Raw genomic sequence first — 24,683 nt, 5'->3', positions numbered from 1 at the left:
CTGCTGGCTCCGCAGGAGGGGTCCCTCCATGTACCCAACGTGGGTCAAGCTCGGGAGGTCGTTAATTTAAACATCACTCAGCACAGGCAGCACTGTCCTCTCCAGCCTGTGTCACTTCCCACAAAACCAGAAACGACGGCCTTTCTAACTCTGCCGTAAGAGAAAAATATCTGCACTCTTAATATCCCTTGGAAACAGAGCTAAATGGAAAAATGCATGGCTCAGAAAAAGCTCTTCTGCTTCCTTTTGGATAGATTTTTTTTTTTTTTTTTTTTTTTTTTTAGCTAATTAGTCTGTGGGCAATATTTTCTATTGATGTTTCATAGATTCAAGAATGAAATGCTTATGATAAAAAAGTACAATGTTTTCTAAGAATACAAATGCAAACAATATTACGTAAGGCCCAAAGTAACAGAGCCTGGTAGGAGGTATCAGACAGAAGGCGTTCTTACTCTGGGCCAGTGCTAAAACCTATGATGCCTCATGAATTTATAACATCCAACATAGCCTTTGTTCAAATGCCATTTTTTGTTAAAACTCTAAGGTATCTTCAATCTTACTATTATTACTTTTTTAGTGATTCAACATTTTGGATATTAAATGCATTACTGCATAGAAGAGCCCTCATGAAACTACTTGGTCAACTACTGATTTCATAGCAAGTTTTCAGGAAAATGTTTTGCAATAAAGAAAAGTTGTATAAGCAGAGTTTTGATACTTTAAATTCTCAGAATCTCAACCTCTTACCTTTTCCCCTCTTAAAATTTTGTATAAAATGAATACATACATATATGGAATCTCTTTTAAACAAATGTGACCCTGAATCTCATATTGAACAAAAATAATGAAAATGAATTTAAAAAAATCCTGGCATTGTGCACAATAAACAAGGTAAAGGAAAACATCAATTTATCTCCTTGGTGACAAAAATCACCTGTGACTGGTAGAAGAGCGAATCCAACTAAAATGAAAAAAGTAATGACTGTAAAATCTCAAGGAAGTTTAGGTTGGGATGCAATCTCTACTACGCAGATCCGTGGCCCAACAATGAATTCATATAGAGGCTGACCTTAAACGCAGTTAAAAACAACCATGTTTTCTGGAGCCTATGTGAAAAGTGTCTGGCAGGTGAACACTCGGCCTTTATACCCCTGCAGGAAGTCGTGTTCCCCATACAGTACTAAATCTCAGAAGTTTAGTGTTTAAAAATATCTTTCCTCATCCAAAACCAAACAAAATCCCTCCCAAAGTCCCAAACAAAGTCCCAACAACTCACATTACAACATTGCTAGTTCCTCGTGCTATGAGAGCATGAGGCGGCAGGCGAACGGAGGCCAAACACACTTTCGGGGAGGCTGCTGGAAGAATACTGCTTATCAGAAGATTTTACACTTCGGTTCAAAAACATTAATACCTTTATACCTTGGTTCAGAACCTCACGTAACCCATTAGAATGACATTTTTCCTTTTTAAATTGTATCTGAAAAAGGCGATTCCCCCCTCCAAAATTAACACAAAGTTAAAAGAAATGCAAATGAGCTACAATCTATTCCAAGCACAGCACCGCCAGGAGATCACACACACTATTTGGTGTTTGGTGTTGGTTTTCCTTGCGTTCTTTTAAGGCAGTGGTTTCCACAGGTCAGTTCAGAGATAAGAAGCGTGGTCCATGGCAGTTTGTTTTGCAACTGCAATTGGTTCTCTGGGAATGTCTCACTTCATTCCCTGGAATTAGTGCTTTTTTGGTTCAGAATCCGGAGGCAGAGAGGGAAGCTCGGCTCCCCTGGCACAGGACTGGTTTTCGCTGGCGCTGGTCCCCCAGGGCCTCGCTCCCACTGTGGAGCAACAATTCACCTCGTATTTCCTAGGCTTTTACTCAAAAGTCATCAAGTTTGTAGGAACCTAAAAAATACAAGCATTACAAACATTTATTTTTATTAAAGTATTTTTCAATTTCAATTGATGTTCAATATTTTATTAGTGTCAGGTGTACAACCCTGTGATGAGACATTTTACAACATATGAAGTGATCCCCCGATATTTCTGGTACTCACCTGGCACCATCCAGTTATTAGAGTATTATTGGCTATATTCCCTATGAGGTACTTTACGTCCCCATGACTACTATGCAACTACCAATTTGTACTTCTTTTTTTTTTTTTTTTTAAGTATTTTTTATTGATTTTTTACAGAGAGGAAGGGAGAGAGACAGAGAGTCAGAAACATCGACGAGAGAGAATCATCGATCAGCTGCCTCCCGCACATCTCCCACTGGGGATATGCCCGCAACCCAGGTACATGCCCTTGACCGGAATCGAACCCGGGACCTCTCAGTCCGCAGGCCGACACTCTATCCACTGAGCCAAACCGGTTTCGGCCCAATTTGTACTTCTTAATCCCTTCACTGTTTTCACCCAGCTCCCTATTCCCCTTCCCCTCTGGCATATGTCAGTCTGTTCTCCCTATCAATGAGTGTTTCTGTTTTATTTGTTCTTTTGTTTTTTAGATTCCACATATAAGTGAAATGATGGTATTTGTCTTACCCTGTAGGTCCATTCACAAACCGACAGCATTTAAAAGTTGTCCTTCAAAGTACCTTTTTAATCTTTCCTTGTCATTTTAAGTGAGCCCAAATGTTAAAATCTTTCTGACCTAAAATATCTTTTTGAAAAAATTATATTGGGGTGACATTGGTTATTAAACCTATATAGGTTTCAAGTGTACAATTCTATATACATCATCTGTATATTGCACTGTGTTTACCACCCAAAGTGAAATCTTCTTCTGTCACCATATATGTAACCCCCTTAAAGTATCTTTTTTTAAAGGTTTTTTATTGATTTTTATATGTGAGAGTGAAACATCGATGTTATGTTTATGTCTGTTCAACCAACTGGTGACTCAACTTTATTTATTTATTAAAGTACATATTATTGATTTCAGCGAGAAGGGAGAGGGAGATAGAAACATCAGTGATGAGTGAGAATCATTGATTGGTTGCCTCCTGCATGCCCCCTACTGGGGATCGAACCTGAGACCCTTTAATTCGAAGGCCAACGTACTCTATCAAACCAGCTAGGGCTGTGACTCAACGTTAAACCTGTAGTAGGGATTGGGGAAAACAACACAATGAATTTATTCTCGTTGGCAGCTGAAAGCCTTTGTTTCAGTAAAATAAAAACAAAAAGATCCAAATGGTTTTGGGTTTCACTGCAACCACAGAAACCCACATCAACCTGTTAGTAGAACAAATAAAGATGAATCAGAATATATTTTATTAATTTGAAGTGCCCCCTCTTTTTACCCCTCTAGAACTACATTCCCTTGCCTCTCACTATATTCTACCAGCCCGGCTACATACTCTTATTTTGAACAACTGAAGCTCATTGCAGCTTCAGGGTCTTCGCATGGGGCGGTTCCCGTGGCGGTTCCTTCTTATCATTCAGGCCAATGTCATCACTTAGGGAGACGTTTGCTGCTCTCTCCTATTTATTTAAAGTTGTCTCTACTCCCATCGCTCTGCATCACATAATTTTATTTTGTTTTCTTGTGTAGTTTTCACTATTTGAAAGTTTATTTGTTCATTTGTTTATTGCCCATCTCTCTAAAATGTGAACTACACATCTTGTTGACTGCTGTCAACAAGAAAAATAAGAATAAGAACATATTCCCCCACTCCATTCAGAAAAATAGTCTACTTCTCTTTAGAACTCTTAAACACATGCCCAAGTTAGGGACTATTTGAGGATTAAGAGAAATGCTCACCTGTTGCTTGTTACTTTGGCAGGCAGCACTCAAATGCTTAAACCACAGCATTGCATTCATCCTATTGCCAGCTTGAAACTTGTATGAATTTCCTAAAATCATAAAAAACAAAGGGAAAATAATAAAAACTTAAGGACTCTGACATATAACAATTCTGCCAGCTACCAAACCAAACTAAAACAAGACTAGAGTTCTCCGTTTCAGAAGTCTATTTCTCCAACACCCGATTTTCCAGCACAAACAGTTCTCTCTGATACATTCACATGACGTCACTTATGCAGAAAGTAGCTGTTCTGCTGTCTGTGAATTGGAAGAGACGTAAATGCATTTCCTTAAGTGTTCGTTAGAGTAAACGATACCTAAATAAAATGGTTTGGCTTCTGTAGATTTGTATGCATGGCTGAGTGTGCAGAGTATCGGTTCTCCATACTGCTTAGATGATCTATTAGCAATGTTAACGTGAGGTTTTTACAGGCCACAGTACTTTAACACTAAGTGACTAACACTCAGACATTAGCTATTCACATTAATTTAATGTGAATAAGGATTAATTAGCTAACATCAGTATCAGCTACCTTTTTAGTTACGTCTGTTAAAAATTATTATAGCTTTCTAGGCCTATTGAGGGCTCTTAGGGAAAATATAAGAAGGCACCCTTTTCTCTTAGAAAATTAGAAATTCATCTGTGTTGTGTATATTTAGTAAACCTTATGTTAACTCTAATTCAAGACTGATACATAATTTTTATATGGTCCTATGTACTAAGGTAATAAACTGAGAAAAGAATGAATTCATGTACTATATAGACTGCCTTAAGTTGAGCTTTACTCCCTTTTTTTCATTGACCTAAGTTCTTGTTATTTCCCAATTCTTACCAACTTCTACTTTCCTTTATAATTGCATTCAAGGGCCCAAGAGCCTAATCTATAATTTAGACATTATACAACTTTTCTTTGCGATTTTAACATTCAAAGAACTTTTTCACTTTCAGAAGCAATGGTTTGCCTTCACCACATATTTAATTATTCCAACTAAAATACTGTTTTGCTTGCTCAACTGAGATGCAGACATCAGATTAATCTAAATAGACAGCATTTCTACAATGAAGTTTGCCACAATTATTATTTTTTCTGTGTTCAACATATTTTGCTTACATTTTTATTTGAAACACTTCCTAATACTCTAAAAGCAGACTACCTGTTGATATGAAATACATTCTGAATAAACAGAGGTCAAACTGTAATGTACAGCCCATAAAAGGTAACGCTGCGTTTCCTTGCTGGCTTCCTGGGGTGCTATCAACAGCCAGAGGTGGTCTGAGGAGCAGCAGTCATGCTGGGACCTGTTCTGACTGCCGCCTGAGGTAGGACCAGCTGGCATGTGATTCTACAGCCACCCTCCAACATCTCTATTATATTTTTATGAGCAAAGTATTATAATTAAAATTATACTTCTTTGGAAAGTGCTGTAAGTCAAATAAGCAATTAATTTGATTAAAAGTAATGGAATAAAAATCATTTAAAGGAAAACCTCTGCCACATATAGAACTTAAGAATAACAATTTAATGCCGGGTACAAATGAAGGGGTACTATGTATATGGCAAACCACTGAGATTTTAAAGCAACAGTGAGCCATACATAGATTCTCAAATTCCCTCCCTCCCTCCCTCCCTCCATAAGCTTATTAAATAAGCATTTAATAAATATTGATCTCATTACTATATATTATGTGACAGAAATATTTCTCAAGAGATAAAACTATACACATCTTCCCCCAGTCAAGTATGAACCCAGCGAAACAGGCTTTGGTTACTATAAAGTTACCTATAAGCCCCGGTTACTCTAAAGCAGTGATGGCGAACCTTTTGAGCTCGGCGTGTCAGCATTTTGAAAAACCCTAACTTAACTCTGGTGCCGTGTCACATATAGAAATTTTTTGATATTTGCAACCATAGTAAAACAAAGACTTATATTTTTGATATTTATTTTATATATTTAAATGCCATTTAACAAAGAAAAATCAACCAAAAAATGAGTTCACGTGTCACCTCTGACACAAGTGTCATAGGTTCGCCATCACTGCTCTAAAGACTCACCTTTCTCAGAGTCAGTCAGCAGGAAGAGGTCAGGATGTTCCGGGTCATCAGCCATCATCACCATCCATCCTACCACAGATACATTCTTATTTGATGTTGATTTGAACTGAGAGATAGAAAGACAATGGTTATCTTGATGGCTCATCCTCTGCAAAGTTTACGTGTCAGGGAGAGTATCTTTAGTTTCTCCCAGTGAGAGATGAGACCTGTGACTTCGTGCTGGTCAGGTGTGCTCAGGGCCTCGTACAACTAAATTCGGCCCCTGTGGAGACACTCGCCTGCCTTCCAGATCTTTCTCAGCTTCAACTCTTTGTCAACACCTAATTGTCTCACCGTCCATTCCCAAAGAGCAGGACTGCTAGTGGAACAATAAGGTCATCCATGTTGTTTGGTCTGTTACTGTGCTCCCCCCTCCCCCCTTCCTTATAGGAAACACAGCTGCCTTTTAATACAGATGTTATCTTTCCCCCAGTTTATGGAGATATACTTGACTTAAAACATTGTGTAAGTTTAAGATGTACATTGTAATAGGGGTGTTCTCTTAAACTGAGTGTTATCAGACACTTCTTTATATCTAAATGATTAGACACACATTTGAACAAGAACTATATATATGCAAAAATATTCTTAGCATGTGTTTATTTTTCTAGTTTTTTTTATATTTTTATTGATTTCAGAGAGGAAGGGAGAGGGAGAGAGGGATAGAAACATTAATGATGAGAGAGAATCATTGATCGGCTGCCTCCTGCACACCCCCTACTGGGGATCAAGCCCGTAACCCAGGCATGTGCCCTTGACTGGAATGGAACCAGGACCCTTCAGTCTGCAGGCTGATGCTCTATCCACTGAGTTGAACTGGCTAGGGCACTTTCTAGTTATTTTAAAGTTACACTTTAAAGATAAATCCCATTCATGAGAAGGCTGTGAAACAATGCTAACAATTTAGAGAAGAAATACTTACATGTTTTCTTTCTGTAGCTTTTAGAGACTTGGCAGTGTAGTAAAAAAGTTGTGTCCCACACAAAGCTGCCCAATATTTTGTCCAAGATGCTACCTGGAGAGGACAAACACATGAATACACGACGGAAATGCTGCCGACTCCTCAGTGCCATGGTCGTTAGCTCTGCTCCACTTCAGCCCCCTCCACCTAACCTTAGAGCACAACTTCTGAAATCTTTAACTCAAGCACTACTATCACTTCCACTTAATATACTGTACTAGTACTTGCATTCAGATAATTATCCATCCCATCAAGAATCCTGTCACTTTTTCATATTGTCTAGTATTGCCATGACCTTCCCATCCCATGTCCCCCTTCTCCTTTCTTCATGTTCTGTCTGTATTACATGGGTCTGCACTATACCCATTCCCTTCCAAATTCTTTAATCTCACTGCTTGCTCTCCTGACATAATCTTAACCCTAGTTAATCTAACCATCTTTTCTTCCCCAGCAACACTTTCTCATAGATCATCCATCTCACCAGGCCCATACTTCAAATAATATCTATATGCTGATGACTCTCAAATCTCCATCTCTGGCCATCACCTCCTCTACTCAACTTCTGAATTGTACTTTTTAAAGAGCCAAACTGACGTCTCCACTTGCAGCCCCAGCCTCTCTCTGACTTCATCTCTTCCACCTACTGCCCGCTCAACGCTTCAACTACACAGGTCACCATGTCTCCTGAACTCAAGGTCTTCTCATGGCTAACTCACCTTCCTCACTCAGACCTTGGTTCAAATGCCTCCTGTGGTGACAACTCTCCTGACGCCATCACTGTCTATCCCATCTCCTCACTTTAAGGGCTATTTCTCCCACTGGAACGCCATCTCCATGAGGCAGGCGCTTGCTCACTGCTCTATTTCTGGCATCTGCACACGTTAGTTGTGGTAAGGCCTCAGCTGCTATGCTATTCTTCGTTCACTAGCTAGCTGGTCTCGTGTAGCCTCTGGATTATAACGTAAGCAGCAAAAATCAGATTGCTTAGGTGCAAGAAGCCCTCTTCATCTTCAAAAACGTTAAGTGCAGATATACATCAAAGTTTATTCCAAACTAGATGTAATGTTATTTGAGAACAGAAAACAAATCTTTCTTTAATCATCAAACTACTGTGCTGCTGTTGGGGAAAAACTACTTCTGAGTTACATGTGAAAATCTTTGTTCCACCAAACTTTTTTTTTTTTAAACATAATTATGGTTTCGAAGACATTTAATATCTGGGGTTATTTCACGTGGGAAACAAACCTGCATTACTGAGTTCAACAACTAAGAACCAACAACAACAACAACAACAAAACTGATTGAATTCCATTTTAGGGTTAACTTTCTTTTCTCTATTTTTCCTGAACTTATTACTAAAATACTTCTGTACAGTATGTACTTCAAGGTTCTCTGAGAAACAGTTTTGAACAAGAACTATATTAGAGGGCAGAGAAGTACAGGCATGCTTTAAACTCCCTACATGTATGATTCAACTGAAATCTAAATTAAGAAACATGGGGGGGGGAGATAGGGGTGGAGGAGGTCAGTGGGGGGGTGGGAAAGGGGGACATCTGTAATACTTTAAACAATAAAGGTAAGTTAAAAACAAACATGGAGAGGCAAATGTGTACCTTAAATCACTTCAAGTGAACTATGTACGTCATTTTATTTCAATTATCTTCATATTTCTTAGGGTCCTGTACATTTATATATTTTTAGAAGTGTTAAAATATGATAAAATCTTACTGTAGGCTTTTTGCCTTCCTTTAACAAAGTTTTCCTCTTGAGAACACCTTGAATAGTAACAGCTCCCGGATATAAATGTACTGCCAAATCTTCTGATTCTGCAGAACTATAATAATGAAACAAAAAAAAAAAATGAGAAGACACTGACAATTATAAAGGTTTACTGATCTGAAATTTATAAGCTGTTACAAAAGTTAATCTGGAAGTTATTCAAGTCAGCAGATGGTTAAAAACACACACTTTATTACATATTTGAACAAGTATAATTTAGAAAGAATAGGGTAATTTAATTTAGTAAAGATCAAATCAATTTAAGACTTTGCTTCTTCTTAACATGCCACACTGCATCACTGCTGTAAACTTTCCCCCCATTAGAAACCTTAAGTCCTGGTAGGAAAGATGAGGATTCTATTTGTTAAAAGTATTTAAGCATGTAAAACTCAAAAATAATAAAAGCTCAAAAAAAGAAAAAACACACACACATTTAATTCCAAATAGTTGAAAGTAGTAAAAAGCAATAGAAACATATGTTTTTAAATTGGCTTTCTGCAATCAATTTTAATTACATTTAAATGCTTCTAATGCATAAATATTTGATTATAGCCTAACTCCCAAACCCAAGATTTCCTTTCCATATATCTTAAGAAAACCATTAAAAATAACCAAACATTTAAATATGCCTCCCCAACTGACTCAAGTTCCTATATTTAAAACAAGAGTAATTTTCATAGTAATAATCTGGCATTCTCTGGTGATCTGACTTGAGTGACAGAATTCCTGTAACAGTGATGAAAACTAAAGTTTGCCAATTTATTCCTTTATGATTATTTAGGTGTCTTCAAAGTGACTTAAACGCCTAGAAACCATCAGAAATTTCAGGCTAGAGCTATTTATATTCAGGGAGGTATATAAGAGGAGATTAGACACCATCAAAATGACACAGGTTCACTTGTAAAGTTGGCTATTTTGTTGTATTATTCATTTGTTGATTACCCATTACCACTAACCTATAGTCCCCGAATCAATGCGCATTACTCTTATTTTCTTCTGCAGCTAATACAGGGCAGAAAGAGGACTCAGTTTAACTAGATGAACAATGGAATGAACATGCATTTAAATACACAAGTATTATTTAATGAGACAGACTAGTCTAAATTCAGCACTTGCAGTTTATTAAAAAAAGTTCTTTCAAAAGGCAAATCTGACTAGCAAAGTAAATTCTTTGATTTTAGCATTTGAATAAGGCTACACGTGGATTTTTGTATTGCTCATCCAATAACTTAACAGTGTTAGAAAGACCTGTGCAGTTAAAAAGCTACCAACTTGGAATTATTTTTAAAACGTGACATAAAGATGCAAGTTTTAGCAATTAACTTTGTGGATCAGAAAGAATAATTCAAATTAATCTCTAGATTAAATTTTGGAAACTTTCCTAGGCATTTTTTTCAGTCTTTGAATCAATTAGTTGAGAAAGAACAGAAATGATGTGAGACCACACCCATGTAAGCCAATCACCAACACCAGAGGGGAGTTCTGTGGCCCCTGAATGCAGGGGAATTGTACCTGCTGGCCTTCATGTGGCTTCGATAGCCATTTCGTGCCACTCGTGTCATCGGGCCGAGAGAATGGTACAATCTGTTCCTGTTGGATTCCATTATAAATTGTATATATTACATATACTTTAATTCACACAAACATCATCAGTACCTAGAACAGCATAATAATTTTTGTGTAATAAAGCTTTCTAAATCTTACAAAAGGTTAGTCTGTGATTGTTTCTGATCCTTTTTAAAAGCATGCAGCATCGATTTAAAAAACTTGTTTCTTTTACTATTGATGCTAGAATTAATATAGCTGCTTAGAAAACATCATACATTTATATATACATTCACTTTCACAAATCTGCTAAAATAATTAAAGAGTAATTTATAACCAGATACTACCAAAACTGAAAAATACTCCCAAAATACTTTTGTTTCTATTCTAGTGCTTGGATTCCAGTTTAAATATGACACCTGGATTCATATAAATAATTCATTTTTATTATATGTCCCTATGAAGACACCTAAAAGCAATGTGGCCAGTAAACTTAAAAAATTAATGTTGCCAAAACACCTTATTTTCCTTCCTACCCTTTGTGTTAAATCCAAGAAAACGAATAAGAGAGACAAACTTAGTAATAAATAAAGGCATTATTTTTTCCATGTCAACTGAAATAAATGATAAAGCCAGTAAGTGATAACAATGGTATGAATTAATATTTACCCAAAATGGCGTATAATACTTAACAAAAGAAAATAAACACACACATAGACACTGATACTTCTTTGCCTGGGAAAAGCCAAAAGTTGATAAATGATATTTAAAACAAAAAGCATTGTTTTAGCAACTGAAGCAGCAACCTATTTGATGTCTCTCTAGGAAGTAAGAACAGTAAATGGCATGTTTAACATTCAGAGTACTACTTTTAAGTTCATTATCTATAGGTAGTATTTTAAATCTTAGTTCTTTATTCATTTATTATTATTTCATGTCTGAGTCTTCTGGGCAGCTTCAATTTGCTCTCAAAATGTTTCAAGAGCCACCGATTTAAACTTGGCATTGAGTATAGCACAGGGGTGGGCAAACTTTATGACTCGAGGGCCACAATGGGTTCTTAAACTGGACCAGAGGGCCGGAACAAAAGCATGGATGGAGTGTTTGTGTGAGCTAATATAAATTCAAAGTAAACATCATTACATAAAAGGGTACGGTCTTTTTTTTTTTAGTTTTATTCATTTCAAACGGGCCATAGTTTGCCCACGGCTGGTATAGCAGATTTTTTTTTGCTGCAAATGTCTGCAAAGCAAAACATTTGTCATAAAAAAAGAATTGTTCTGAGATGTGAAGGTAACACCATTAAATACTGTCTTTGAAAATAACCTGCAGGGATGAGAACAAGTTACCCACACCACTCTGGTTATTCACTAATATCTCAAGCAATCTGAGAAACAATTTTCTTCATCAATACTTTTTATCTAAAGATTACAACACACTCTATAACCAACATGATGGTATTATGCTCTTTCTAGAGGGAAAGAACTAAGACAATTTGTATATATAGCATGTGCTAGAGGCAACTCTTGTGTTTTTCCCATTTCAGGCAAACCCAAATAAAGGGATAGAAAGTAAAAGTTGGAAGAAAAATAATATGCAAAAACAAACTGCTAAGAATCCCCCAAAACAAAACAAACAAAACTTGGGAACACTGATAGTGTAGAAAGGCTTAGGAATACTTTAATATATTGGGTTTCCAAGTAAAATCTTAATCATATAATGGTGAGAATTCTTTATAAAGTGTCATCAAGAATGACGTTATAATTTTCCAATTAAACAACAAAATTCAAATGTAGTTTAATTTTAAGTATGTATTTAGTATAATTGTTTTCTATTAAAAGTCACTGATATGAAGTTAGATAACTAAATATTTCAATTCTATCAATTTTAATATGACATTCACAATTCAATCTAAATGATACCCTCGCTTAGAAACATAGCTTGCTTAGTATATATAATAAATTACAATTACTTCGGTCAAGAGTCAAATGCCATATAAGTATGAAAATGGCAGGAATGAAATGGTCAGAGACAACATAAAAGCCCTAATGAACATTTAATATATAACATTTATTTGCACTGTTTGGCTACATTTTTAAGGTCATCTTATTTGGAAGTTCAATATAACATGACGTTTGCTGCAGGTCAGTGACGGCTTTTATAGCTTAAAGCAAAAGGAAAGGAGAATACATGCTTAGTATCTCTATATATAAAAGCCTAAGCGACCCTTACGACCATTGACTGGTTCACCGGTCGCTATGACACACACAATGACCACCAGGGGGCAGATGCTCAACGCAGGAGCTGCCCCCCTGGTGGTCAGTGTGCTTACATAGCGGGAGTGCCGCTCAGCCAGAAGCTGGACTCATGGCTGGCAAGTGCAGCTGCGGCCACGGGAGCCTTTCCGGCTGCCTGCCACTTCAGCACTGCTACATCCCTTGGGGGATGTTGGACTGCCGGCTTCACCTGATCCCATAACAGGCAGTCCGACATCACCCGAGGGATCCGGATTGCGAGAGGGCACAGGCCAGGCTGAGGGACCCCACCCGTGCACGAATCTGTGCACCGGGCCTCTAGTTTCAGTATAAAACTGTGTCCTCTGTGCAAACTTAGTGACAATTTGAATTCAAACTTTAAACTGCTTTGCTTACAGTATAATTTAAAATTTACTAAGTCATTTTGCCCTTGACAAAGCAGCAGAGAAGGAAGTTGATCATTCTACTGAATGTCTTAAATTACTTAAATCACCCAGGATTTTAGAAAATAATTTTACTTTTCAACACATAAATAGATACATTGACCATGATTATTTTTTTAAAATTATAATTTTAAATGTGCTAAAATTTATATACATGTGTTAAGCCACCAAATAAGCATGTATTTATTAGGTAAGACTCAATTCCAGACTTAAATATCAACTTCTAATTTTTGCCACCAGCAGGAAGTTCAAATAGTCCCTTAGAGTTATGTAATAAATATTATCTCTTAAATATCATATTGTCATAGGTGAATTATATTATTCATATACTTTCAGACAGACCAAAAAACAAAAACTCAGAGCAGTTCAAATGGACAATTTTCTTACCTTTCAAAAGCAGGCCATGAGGTCTCTTCACTTAGTTCAGAACCATCACTGCTACCTAAAATTACAAGTTATTCTATTTTTTAAACATCAGAATTTCAGTTTGAGTTTTTTAATTTTAAAAATAGTTTCTCTAGCTGTGCTTCACCCACATGTTAATTCTTCATTCTAATATTATTGCTGCTAAATTTTTTTTTTTTATTTTTTTTTTTTTTTAATTTTTTTATTGCTTAAGGTATTACAAAGGGTATTACATATGTGTCCATTTTATCCCCCCGCCCTAGACAGTCCCCCAGCCTCCCCTATCCCCCAGTGTCTTATGTCCATTGGTTATGCTTATACGCATGCATACAAGTCCTTTAGTTGATCTCTTACCCCCCTCCCTCCTGCCCCCCAACCCTCCCCGGCCTTCCCACTGCAGTTTGACAATCTGTTTGAGGCAGCTCTGCCTCTGAATCTATTATTGTTCAAAAGTTTATAATGGTCTCTATTATCCATGAATGAGTGAGATCATGTGGTATTTTTCCTTCAATGACTGGCTTATTTCACTTAGCATAATGCTCTCCAGTTCCATCCATGACGTTGCAAATGGTAAGAGTTCCTTCCTTTTTAGAGCTGCTAAATTTATTTTACAATATATTGGAATACAGTTGACAAGAAAATAAATGAACATAAAAATATTTTTGCATGTCTACTTATAACTCAAATTCATTCTGTTAGTAAACAAATTTCTTGTATGATCAGAGAATGCATATAAGTACAACATTTTTCCTTACTAGGTCTGTCATAATATGACCAATATAATTATGAAATTCTTAGAGGTCGATGGCATTACTTTGAACCGGTGACCTCTCGGTGCATGGGACAACGCTCAACCAACTGAGCCCCACTAGCCAGGGCACCATCACGAATTATTAACTTCAATATTACTAATAAGATGAGCCTATGTCTAATAGCTACTTTGCTTTACTCAAATTTTCTGAACAGTAGGTCCTTGGGTTATGTCAGAAATCCGTTCCTACGGCGCAACATAACGCGATTTTCGCCGTGAGTCGGAACCCACCTATATAAGCACCTACGTCACTCACATGGAGCATACACAGCAGTAATGAAGTGAAACAGTAAAAAAAAAATTGAAAATATAACAATTCCTGACCTTTACTTGTGGTAAATAAATAATAAAAAACATAAAGCACTTATGTACATACGTCGAAATGATGGAACTTTTTTTTTTTAAAAAAATGGGAGATGGCGACATAACCACGAAACGACGTACGTTGAGTCCAATGTAGCCCGAGAACTGTCTGTATTTGTAGTAGGGATAATATTTTTCCAGCTGAATTTTGTTAAACACCACATTTTAAATAAGTTGGAACCCTCCAGAGAAATATTTCTCACCTATTGATATTCCACTAGACAGAGTTGAACTTTCAGCTTGACCTCGAGATGGTGCGTGGGGCTCCATGACGCTATCATCTAATAGATGCGTTGGCCCTGCATTTGGGAATGTCGCACTCTTAAACTCTGCTGTGTTCATTTTATGAATGAAACTGGAAAGAAAGAAAAATATTTCATTACTGTTACTAATTCAGGATATAAAAGATACTCCTATATCCAGGAAATACTAGTAAAAGATTTACCCACTATCCTGAACTTCTTCTGAACTCTCATACTAATGAACACACAGATTTTATTTAGCATGAAGGTCTCAAACTAAGAGTGTAGGGAAAGTATTTTAGGAAACAAGGCCATATCTACTGATGTAATAGAGAATGCTTTAAGTCTCCAGTCTATTAAAAAATTGTTTTCACACTCACTTTCGAAAAATAGGTATTATATTTTCACAAAAATCATGGCAAAGGTGAGCCATAGGCCCTGTTTTGGAAAAAAAAAGATCTTGCAAAGCTTAAGAAATTAAACATAAAATCATTTCCCACTGTTTATATTTAGGAATAGAAAGAATAATTTATATAAACCTTAATTTATGGTGACAAGCATTAATTGTCTTGATACAAAAAAAAGGTTATAATTTAAAAGTAAAATAGTATATTGCTTTCCTGATTTCATTTATGATGATGCTCTCTGATACTCATTTATCTCCTAAAATGTGAAGGCACTGTTGGGGAAAAACTCATTTCCAAATTAAGGTAAAGGAAGAAATAAATGATTTTAGGCAAACAAGATATTTTCCTGTATACTGTATACTATAGTATACAAAAAATTATGAGGACACTATTTTCTGTTTAATAAAATAAATAGAAAATAAATCAACTGAAAATGATTTAAAAATTAGAAAGAGAAAATGAAAAATGCTGACTTATAACCCAGGCTATGGCACTTCCTATGTCCATGTGGAATCAGGTTCCGAGGGGATGGCAGTGTGTGAGGTAACAAGGCTCCTTCCGCTGCCACACTTCTTCCACTTTGTGGAGATCCCAGTTCAGGACCTAAGGGGTCAATTTAAAAAAAGGGGGGGGGGAGGAAGAGAGAAATTTTTAACTGAAGATAAGAAATAGTTCTTCTGTAAGTCTTAAAACACAAAATCCCAAAGCACACAAAATCTACTGATTTCTGTCTCTCCGATGTGCACTAAGTAGGCAGTGTAACTATTTCCCCCGTTACAGAGGCAGAAGCAGAATGGACAGAGTTGGGCTCAGGGTCTCCCACCACAGGTGACACCTGGACTGGGCACTCAGGTCTCCCTGCTCTGGTTCACAGCTCTATTTTTTAGTTTACAGGCAGCTTCTTTACTCTTACTTCCAGCTTCCCTTTAGGTAAGATAAAAAATACAACTCCAAAGTACACAGATTTGCAAAATATCACTGTAAGAAAAGCAAATGTAAGAGATTTGGATAGAAACGTTTTCCTTGGCTAGGAATACTCTCCCCATGAAACACAGCCATGGCTTGTTCTCTCGCTTCCTTCATACATTATTAGATGGCTCTTCAAATGATTTTTAGAACACAGAGTAATATGAAGCTTATTACCAAGGTCTGTGATTGAAATTTTAAAAAAGGCACTTATCAATTATTTACTAAATAATGAGTAGTCTTCAATTTTATACTTTTTAATATGTGTGGTATATATGTAATACCCTCATTATAATGCAACAAGTAAATTAAGGACTATGACTATATTTTAAAGTATTTCAGTACTTGACCCAGTATTAAAGTAAAATTTAAAAAAATTAACTCACTAAAATTGACTTAATTATTTGAAATAGAATTTTCCATTTGACCACAGAAATTTCTAATGTAATCAATACTCATAGTCTAGCACAGTGTATTCTTAAAAAAAATAAAATAGATATTTATAAACATTTATCTGTTATTTTCTGTCTGTGGTATCTATTTTCCTTGATTAGTCAGAATATCTTTTTTTCCTCTTTTTAAATTAAATTTATTGGGGTAACACTGGTTAATATGACAGATTATCTTTTTTTTACATTATTGACAAACTACAAGTAACATTTTTTTTTAATTAAAAACCAAAAAAGCCCAAGCAGAAAAAAACATGTATTTTAATACTAAAAGTAAATGTTGCATGCAGTATAAAATGTGCTAAGTATTTACTTACTTTGCAGCATTTTCCTTCCCATTAGGTTACCCCATTTATTATGGTAACAAGAGGAAATGCACTAACCTACTAAGTCTTCCCTAGAAGCAGCAGAGCGTGGTGTGCTTGTCCCTGGTTCTATCTTTAATGAAAGCCTGAATTCCAAAAAGAAACAAAACACATAAGATGACCAACATTTGACAAGCTAATATTAACATCATGTATTTTCCCACAAATTAACTAAAAACATCTTAATAAAAGAGTCTCAGCTACGTATTTTTCTTTGAACGCAAACTTGAATAGTTAAGTCTCCTATCTCTTTCACACTAAGCTGATCTTATGGTTATTCTAAGAAATATTAGAGAGAGGCATAAACATTAAAGAGTCACATTTAAAAACAGAAAAATCTCCCAAAACTACCCCAACGTTGTCAAACAATTCATCACTTTTAAAGATATTTGATGAATGACTAAAAGGTGATTTACACTGGAAGTTATATTGATAACTGATACTTCATTCAGGAACTTTCACATATATTATTAAATATATTATGCAAATTCTTCCTAGAATCTTTACTAGAAGGGCTAATGACTTCTGTAGCACTGAAAGTTTAAAAAACACCTTATTTAAAACTCACCATGCAAAAAACTAACCAACTCATCAAAAGACAGGTCTATACAAATAAAAAGGGTTGCTTGCAAAATTCCTGATAAATCCCTGCCCTAAGTCACAGTTTATTAGTTGGTACTTAACTTCCATATAGGATCACAGGCATAGTTTTGAATTCCACAGCAAAAAGAGATTATGATTCCTATCAATGGAAACTATTTCATGAAATAGGATACTAAAGCCATTGTGGAAAATTCTTTGGTGTAGTCCACAAAGCCTATTAGATGCATTTGTCTGAAAATTAATGAAACCATTTTATTTTTAGCATTCTGTCAACTGGATTTATGAAATTACATAATACAAGTGACATTCATAATGATAAATCTATTATAGGTCTTTAACTTATCACTTCTTTGGTAACCTAAGAGGGGATTACATATCCTTATATTCCAATCATTGGACAGTATTAAATGCATGTGTTGAATATGATTAACTAGAACTCTCTGCTTTCTTTTTACAGAGCAGTTTAATCACTTGGGCTGCAGACTACACTGAACTCATTCATTTAATAGTCACTGAGCATCTACTTTGTGTTGGGCACTTTGGTCTCATGGAATATAATAAGAGACGAAGGCAGACATGGTGGCCCTGCCCTACTGAAGATCATAGTCTAGTAGGTGTAAGACAAAGAAGTAAACAAAATAACTACATTTCCTGACACAGAAGCAAAATAGAAGAAACAGCAAGGAAGCTATGGGTGAATCACAGGGCTATCAGCAGCAGCAGCACATCACGGGCAGCAGCACAGAAGTGGAGCATTATAAAAGTGGGGCAATGAAGGCTGGCCACTGTCAGTGCCTTTACAATCATCAAAATACCGTGAGATAACAGTGATGCTGAGTCAATGAAAAAGATGTATCATCATCAAACACTACGTAAGAGCAGTGATGCTGAGTCAATGAACAAAATTATGTTCAGTATTAAAATGAAAGAACTTCTATAGAATTCCATCCTGATTAAATCCTATGCATGTAATTTGTAATACCCACACTGACTGCCTATATAGATGAAGTTGCCCAAAACAGAGGCATTTGGATAAATGAAATATCATTTTTATTTAAATCTCTTTCATCAGAAAGATACACTTTTCCCCTAATTACTTTAATGGCTCCTATCTTAAAATGCTCTGATTTTCAACACATTTAATTAGTAGGCTCACGCAACATAATTGCAGCTTTAGAAAAACAATCTATCTTCTTCAGTATCCCATCTGATGCCCCACCACCACCAAGTGGGTTGGAGTCCTGCAGCAAACTCAATGTTTGATCATTCCCTCCCCTGGAACACCTTTCCTTACCCTTCAACACGGAGCTAATTCCTACTCGGATTCAGCCTCAGGTGACACTGTCTCCTGAAGCTGTTCAGGTTTCTCTTCACTTTTCCCACGTAAAGCTGAGTCGGGTCCTCCCTTATCTATGCTCCCATAACATACTGGGTATATCTCGATTATAGTACTGTTTGAACTGTTTTGTAACCATCTGTTTTGTGGATGTGTTTTGCATTAGATTGCGCCGCTTAAGCATTTTTCAGAAATTTTAGCCTTTTACTGGTATTAATTGTATTCTGCAAAATTCTTTAAAAATTATTGAAGTTATGGAACAAGGAAGTTGATCATCACTATCATATGAGATAAAAACATTTTTATATAGCCGAAACCGGTTTGGCTCAGTGGATGGAGCGTTGGCCTGCGGACTGAAGGGTCCCAGGTTCGATTCCGGTCAAGGGCATGTACCTGGGTTGCGGGCATATCCCCAGTAGGAGATGTGCAGGAGGCAGCTGATCGATGTTTCTCTCTCATCGATGTTTCTGGCTCTCTATCTCTCTCCCTTCCTCTCTGTAAAAAATCAATAAAATATATAAAAAAAACCAAGAAAACATTTTTATATAATGCATTAATACTGAAAAGTAACCTACTCTTTCAATGTGATCAAATTTTAAAGACTTTGATTGGAAAAAATATTGGTGGAAGACACACCAAGTTAAATTTTAAACTTAGGAACAACTGGCATAATAAAGCTGAACACAAAATATATTTTTTTAAATTAACAAATGAAGCAAAAAACCCTACACAGAATCCTAAAGGGAAGTAAGATCTTTACTCTCTCATGTTTAGAAAAAAGCTGGCAGCTGTGACGTATAGCATACCACTGAAAAATACAAAAGGTTATTCCAAATTCCCTCCCACCTTGGTCAGTACTGTGGATGGTAATGAGAAGGAAATGAACACTATTTTAATAATGATTTTTAAAATCCTTAATAAAGGACTTGCTCTAATAAAGAAAAGGGTAAGTGTGGTGCTATATACAACTATATATCCAATCCAAAGGCAAGAAGGTTCAATATTCTCTCAAATCACAAAAACTATTCCAAGAAATTTCAAAGATGTGTCAAAAATCATCATTAAAAAAGGAGTAACTTTTCTACTTGTAGACGGTTTCATTAATTTTTCAGTCTATTAAAAGATAAATTTCCGGCCGAAACCGGTTTGGCTCTGTGGATAGAGCGTCGGCCTGCAGACTGAAAGGTCCCAGGTTCGATTCCGGTCAAGGGCATGTACCTTGGTTGCAGGCACATCCCTAGTGGGGAGTGTGCAGGAGGCAGCTGGTCGATGTTTCTCTCTCATCGATGTTTCTAACTCTCTATCTCTCTCCTTTCCTCTCTGTAAAAACTCAATAAAATATATTTAAAAAAAAAAAAAAAGATAAATTTCCATAAAGATTCAATGCTTGAATATATAACGGAAGACATTTAAACTAGAATTATCAAACATAACTATTAACAATCTGAGAAAGATGAAATAGTTTTTAATAAAAGGATAAATGAGCCCTGGCCAGTGTGGCTCAGTTGGTTGGGCATCGACCCATGCACTGAAGGTTGCAGGTTCAATTCCAGGTCAAGGCACATGCCCAGGTTGCGGGTGTGCAGGAGGCAGCCAATTGATGTTTCATTCTCACATTGATATTTCTTTCTCTCTCTCTCTCTAAAAATCAATTAAAAATCTTAAAAAACACACAGATGAAATATTTGTACATTGACTCAATCATGTCAAGTGTTATTAAAGAGAAATACATGTAAATACCTTTACCACTGCAAATATATGGCTGGATCAGGCATTTAGGTGATATGATGGAAGACTTAGATGTTTAAATACATTGGGATGAGTGGGGGTAGGACAGTTATACAAACCATTTTTGAAGATCCAACCTACTTGTAATTATCATCTTCCACAAACTTTTGTAGTTCTTCTATATACTGAACAGAGTTCAGATATTTTTGGACGTGAGGCAACATGGGGATATCTAGGCAAAATGTAGTAAGTAATTAAACATCGGATAAAGTACATCTCAAGCACAGTTTTAAAAATTAAGCTGAGAAAATGATATTTAAAGGTGAATTAAGGCCACCTGGCTCCAAATTTAAATTAATTTTAGAAGGACATTACTGAGGAAAAGTTTATTTAAAATAAGAATGAAAAAAAAATAAATAAAATAAGAATGAAAGTTGTATAGATTAAAGAAACCTCCACAAAACCCAAATAGCCCCATTTACAAAGTCCATCATATTTGAGAAATTTCTTAGAAAAAAAAATCAGATGTCATTGTGACTTATCTTAAAATCTCATCTAAAGGCAAGATGTAAGGCAGTTTTGTTTTCTTTTAAAGAAGCCTGGCTCCCATTTTTAAATATAGTTTTTCCTCCCCTACTTAGAAATTTCAAACATTAATTTAACATTATAATTTGGTATGTTTAAAAAAAATGAGAAAAGGACAACAGACAGTTTGATTTAACTTTCAGTAAGATTCACCACCCCCCCCCCCAACTTGTAAGAAGTTTTTGAGGTTTTCTTAAAAGTTTAGACATAGTAAAGTTAGCTTTAAGACAAATTTATTTTAAAGTAACTAACAGTGTAAACTCACTGTTTTATAATACCATAAAAATTATGTCAGTAGCCTATATTTAATTAATTCCCTATCAAATTAAAAGAATTCCAACATTTTTAAAATATTAAAAAGCACACACAACCTTTTCTAATCATCTGGGCTTGTGTAAGCTGTTTCTATACATGTGCTTCCACAAAGTAGAACTTGGAAAAAAATTATTTACTCAACATCAGACTCAAGAAAAGTGAATAAACTGTTACCAAGGTCAAGGGTCTTAGCTCCTTCCCTAACTGACAAATATAAGAACTGTTTCCATAATAGATCAGGGACATCAAATGGGATGAATAGAAAATAATTTTGTAAATTATGTTAGCAAAGTTGTTACAAAATAGCAAAAGAGCAAAGAAAAAACTTAAAATTTTAACTAAGAAATACTTTAATATCTTAAAAGCGAGATCTTAAACTGGATGCTAAATATTAAACGTGAAATAAAACAGTCACTGTCATCCTTTGTGTTAAGATGTTTCCTGCTATGTGAAAAGTGGCCTTCATTGTGTGTAAATGAATTAGCAGAATCATAACATAATGGCTTATTATCGTCCTTCAGAAACTTACCATATTCACAAGACTGCTGTAAATCAGATATTATTCGAAGGATGTTATTCATCAAATTTGATCTCTGCTCACTTTCTAGAATGCTGCCAGTTGACGGGTATGCTGAATCAATGTAAGTTAAGTCTGACAAATAGATACCTGGAATGAAATTAGATAAATGAGAGTTTTCATACTTGTAGTTTGGAAGAGTATGGCAAAGTGAAGGGGGAAAAAGCTAGCTTATAGATGTATTTCAGTATATGCCATATTTAGAATGTAGCATTATGAATATACTGCAGCCTTGTAAAAACACGGCCACTGAGGCCTACATTTCCATGGCATTGGGGCCAAACTTGGAAATACAGGGTGTGACATAATCAGGTTCACAGCTGTTCAAATGGAAAATAATACAATAATTAATAAATAATAATACAAGAATAAACTCTGTGCTTCACATACTCACAACTATAAACCTACTTTTGCTCCAACCTTTTATTTTTTTATTTTTGGTAGAAGTCTTCTTCTGATACTACCTTAAAGTATGGCTTTAAAAAAATTCTCACCCAAGGACATGCTGAGAGAGAGAGAGAGAGAGTGCGGGTGCGCTGGCTCTTGAGCAGTATCAATCAGTGGTCTTCCACATGTGCCCTAAATGGGGATCCAACCCCAAACTCAGGTATGTGCCCTAATTGGGAATAGAACCAGCAACCTTTTGGTGCATGGGATGATGTTGCAACCAACCAATCGAGCCACCTGGGCAGGGATCATTGCTTTGGTTTTTAAAGCTGTATCAATTCATACTTCCACTGACAGAATGTAAGTTTCTACTGATCTACACTTGATATTATCAGCTCCTTAATTTCTGCCAATCTTGTGAGTGTAAAATATCACTGTTTTAATTTTCATTTCCTTGATTAATAATGATATTAAATGTTTATATTTCTATGAAATGTCTTTTGTCCATTTTCCCCCTCTGGGTTGTCTTTTTCTTACTGATTTCTAAGTTTTTAATATACTGTAGAAATGAACCCCCTTGGCAGTTAAATTTTATCCAGTTACTCTTCAACCTACAATCTAATCTGAAGTCAGTATTTATATCTCACTGCTGGAACTTACTCTGGTAAAGGGATAAATGGCCTCCTCATTATTAGATCTTTAAACATTTCGGTCTCTTTCTGTCTCTTTGCAGTCTTTTTACTATTCCCTTTGTTCCTTGGTCTTAACTGGCTAGAACCTTCCTACTCTCCTCTGTTCTTGTTTTTTTCCCTCATGTTCCCTGGAATTTGGTATTCCTCATGGTTCTTTCATTAATCTTCCTACTTTACATGTACTTTTTCTGGATTATTTTACTTCTGCAGCTTCAACTACCACCTACTTGCCAATGACTTCCCAAATCTCTCTGTAGACCTGATCTCCTGACTTATTTTCCAGTCAAACTAACTGTTATTTGTTCCTAAACACTTGCCATTCCAATTTCCTGCTGTGCTTAGTGATATTACTAATTGCTAAAGTTTGAAAGCTCAACTCACTCTAGTGAAAAAACTCAGGAGGAATTTACTACTCATATTTTCCCAGATTAAATGACTAGTGAATAAAACATGATCGCTGAATGCTCATGCAATGTGTTACGTAATATAAATCAGAGGCCAGAAGCTGGCAGTCCATCTGTCCCAGTGTTTGTAAAATCAGCAAGTATCACAGGCAATACCTCAAAACTTTCTTTTCCTAAAAAATGGGGAGATCTGCAATAATGAGGTACAGCAGAAAAGGGTGCAGACTCCACAACTATAATAATATCAGTTTGTCATAATCCTCATTTTCCTGTTATGTATCTGATTTACTTCACTTATTACATCATCTACCTCATTCTTGCTCTTTTTTAAAAAATTGATTTTTAGAGAGAGGAAGGGAAAGAGAGAGGGGGAGAGGGAGAGAGACTCACATTGATCGGTTGCCTCCTGCACATGCCCTAACTGGGATCGAACTTGCAATCTGGGTATGTGCCCTGACTGGGAATCGAACCACTACCTTTTGGTGCACAGGACAATGCTCCCACCAACCGAGGCACACACCAGTTAGGGCTCTGCTGCCTTCTTGTGGTGAGCATTTGTCTTTATAGGCCCTTGAGTTTGCAACCCTTGGTATCTATGTATGTCACAGGAATTTAAAGAAACAATTCTGCAAAAGAGCCAGAAACTAAGCTGATTTTAAATAAGGATATATGGATCAACAGTTGATGGTAGAGTATCAGAAAGATAAAGTACAAGCTACATCAGTGATGGTGAACCTATGACACTCGTGTCAGAGGTGACAGGCGAACTCGTTTTTTGGTTGATTTTTCTTTGTTAAATGGCATTTAAATATATAAAATAAATATCAAAAATATAAGTCTTTGTTTTACTATGGTTGCAAATATCAAAAAATCTCTATATGTGACACGGCACCAGATTTAAGTTAGGGTTTTTCAAAATGCTGACACGCCGAGCTCAAAAGGTTTGCCATCACTGAGCTACATCAACATCGAGGGGAAAGCACATGGTATGTACAGAAGAGGGAGCCCAAAGGTATTACCTAGCAGCAGCAGTCAGCAATTATATACTCCAGTGAGACTGTGGCATAATGCTCTGGAGTTAAGAGTTTAATCCCCCAGTCTACCACTTAGTGCTGAAGTACTAAGCCGAGTCAATTGAGATGCCTAAATTTGTGTTTCCCCAGCT

The 24,683-nt window shown here is 36.1% G+C and overlaps 1 protein-coding gene across 3 annotated transcripts in view; it reads right to left on the bottom strand.

The window, feature by feature from the left end:
• Positions 1-244: 244 nt before the first annotated feature.
• RALGPS2 (Ral GEF with PH domain and SH3 binding motif 2) overlaps positions 245-24,683 on the bottom strand; it is a 121,986-nt gene continuing 97,547 nt past the window's right edge. For 2 of the 3 annotated variants that reach the window (XM_081112124.1, XM_081112125.1), the window contains 12 exons: positions 21,988-22,125; positions 20,700-20,790; positions 16,910-16,977; positions 15,585-15,714; positions 14,666-14,817; positions 13,271-13,325; positions 10,153-10,230; positions 8,590-8,695; positions 6,823-6,915; positions 5,862-5,967; positions 3,766-3,857; positions 245-1,902 (listed from right to left, as the gene is read on the bottom strand). In XM_081112124.1, the coding sequence (XP_080968250.1) occupies positions 1,873-1,902; positions 3,766-3,857; positions 5,862-5,967; positions 6,823-6,915; positions 8,590-8,695; positions 10,153-10,230; positions 13,271-13,325; positions 14,666-14,817; positions 15,585-15,714; positions 16,910-16,977; positions 20,700-20,790; positions 21,988-22,125 (1,139 nt within the window). In that variant the 3' untranslated portion in view covers positions 245-1,872. The remainder of the gene's footprint in view (positions 1,903-3,765; positions 3,858-5,861; positions 5,968-6,822; positions 6,916-8,589; positions 8,696-10,152; positions 10,231-13,270; positions 13,326-14,665; positions 14,818-15,584; positions 15,715-16,909; positions 16,978-20,699; positions 20,791-21,987; positions 22,126-24,683) is intronic. The other variant, XM_081112126.1, reaches the window with a different exon arrangement.

The sequence above is a fragment of the Myotis nattereri genome (genome assembly GCF_964212035.1).
Source record: "Myotis nattereri genome assembly, chromosome: 18".
NCBI lineage: Eukaryota > Metazoa > Chordata > Mammalia > Chiroptera > Vespertilionidae > Myotis > Myotis nattereri.
Note: the sequence above shows the minus strand (reverse complement) of the source record. Positions and strands in the feature narration are given on the sequence as shown.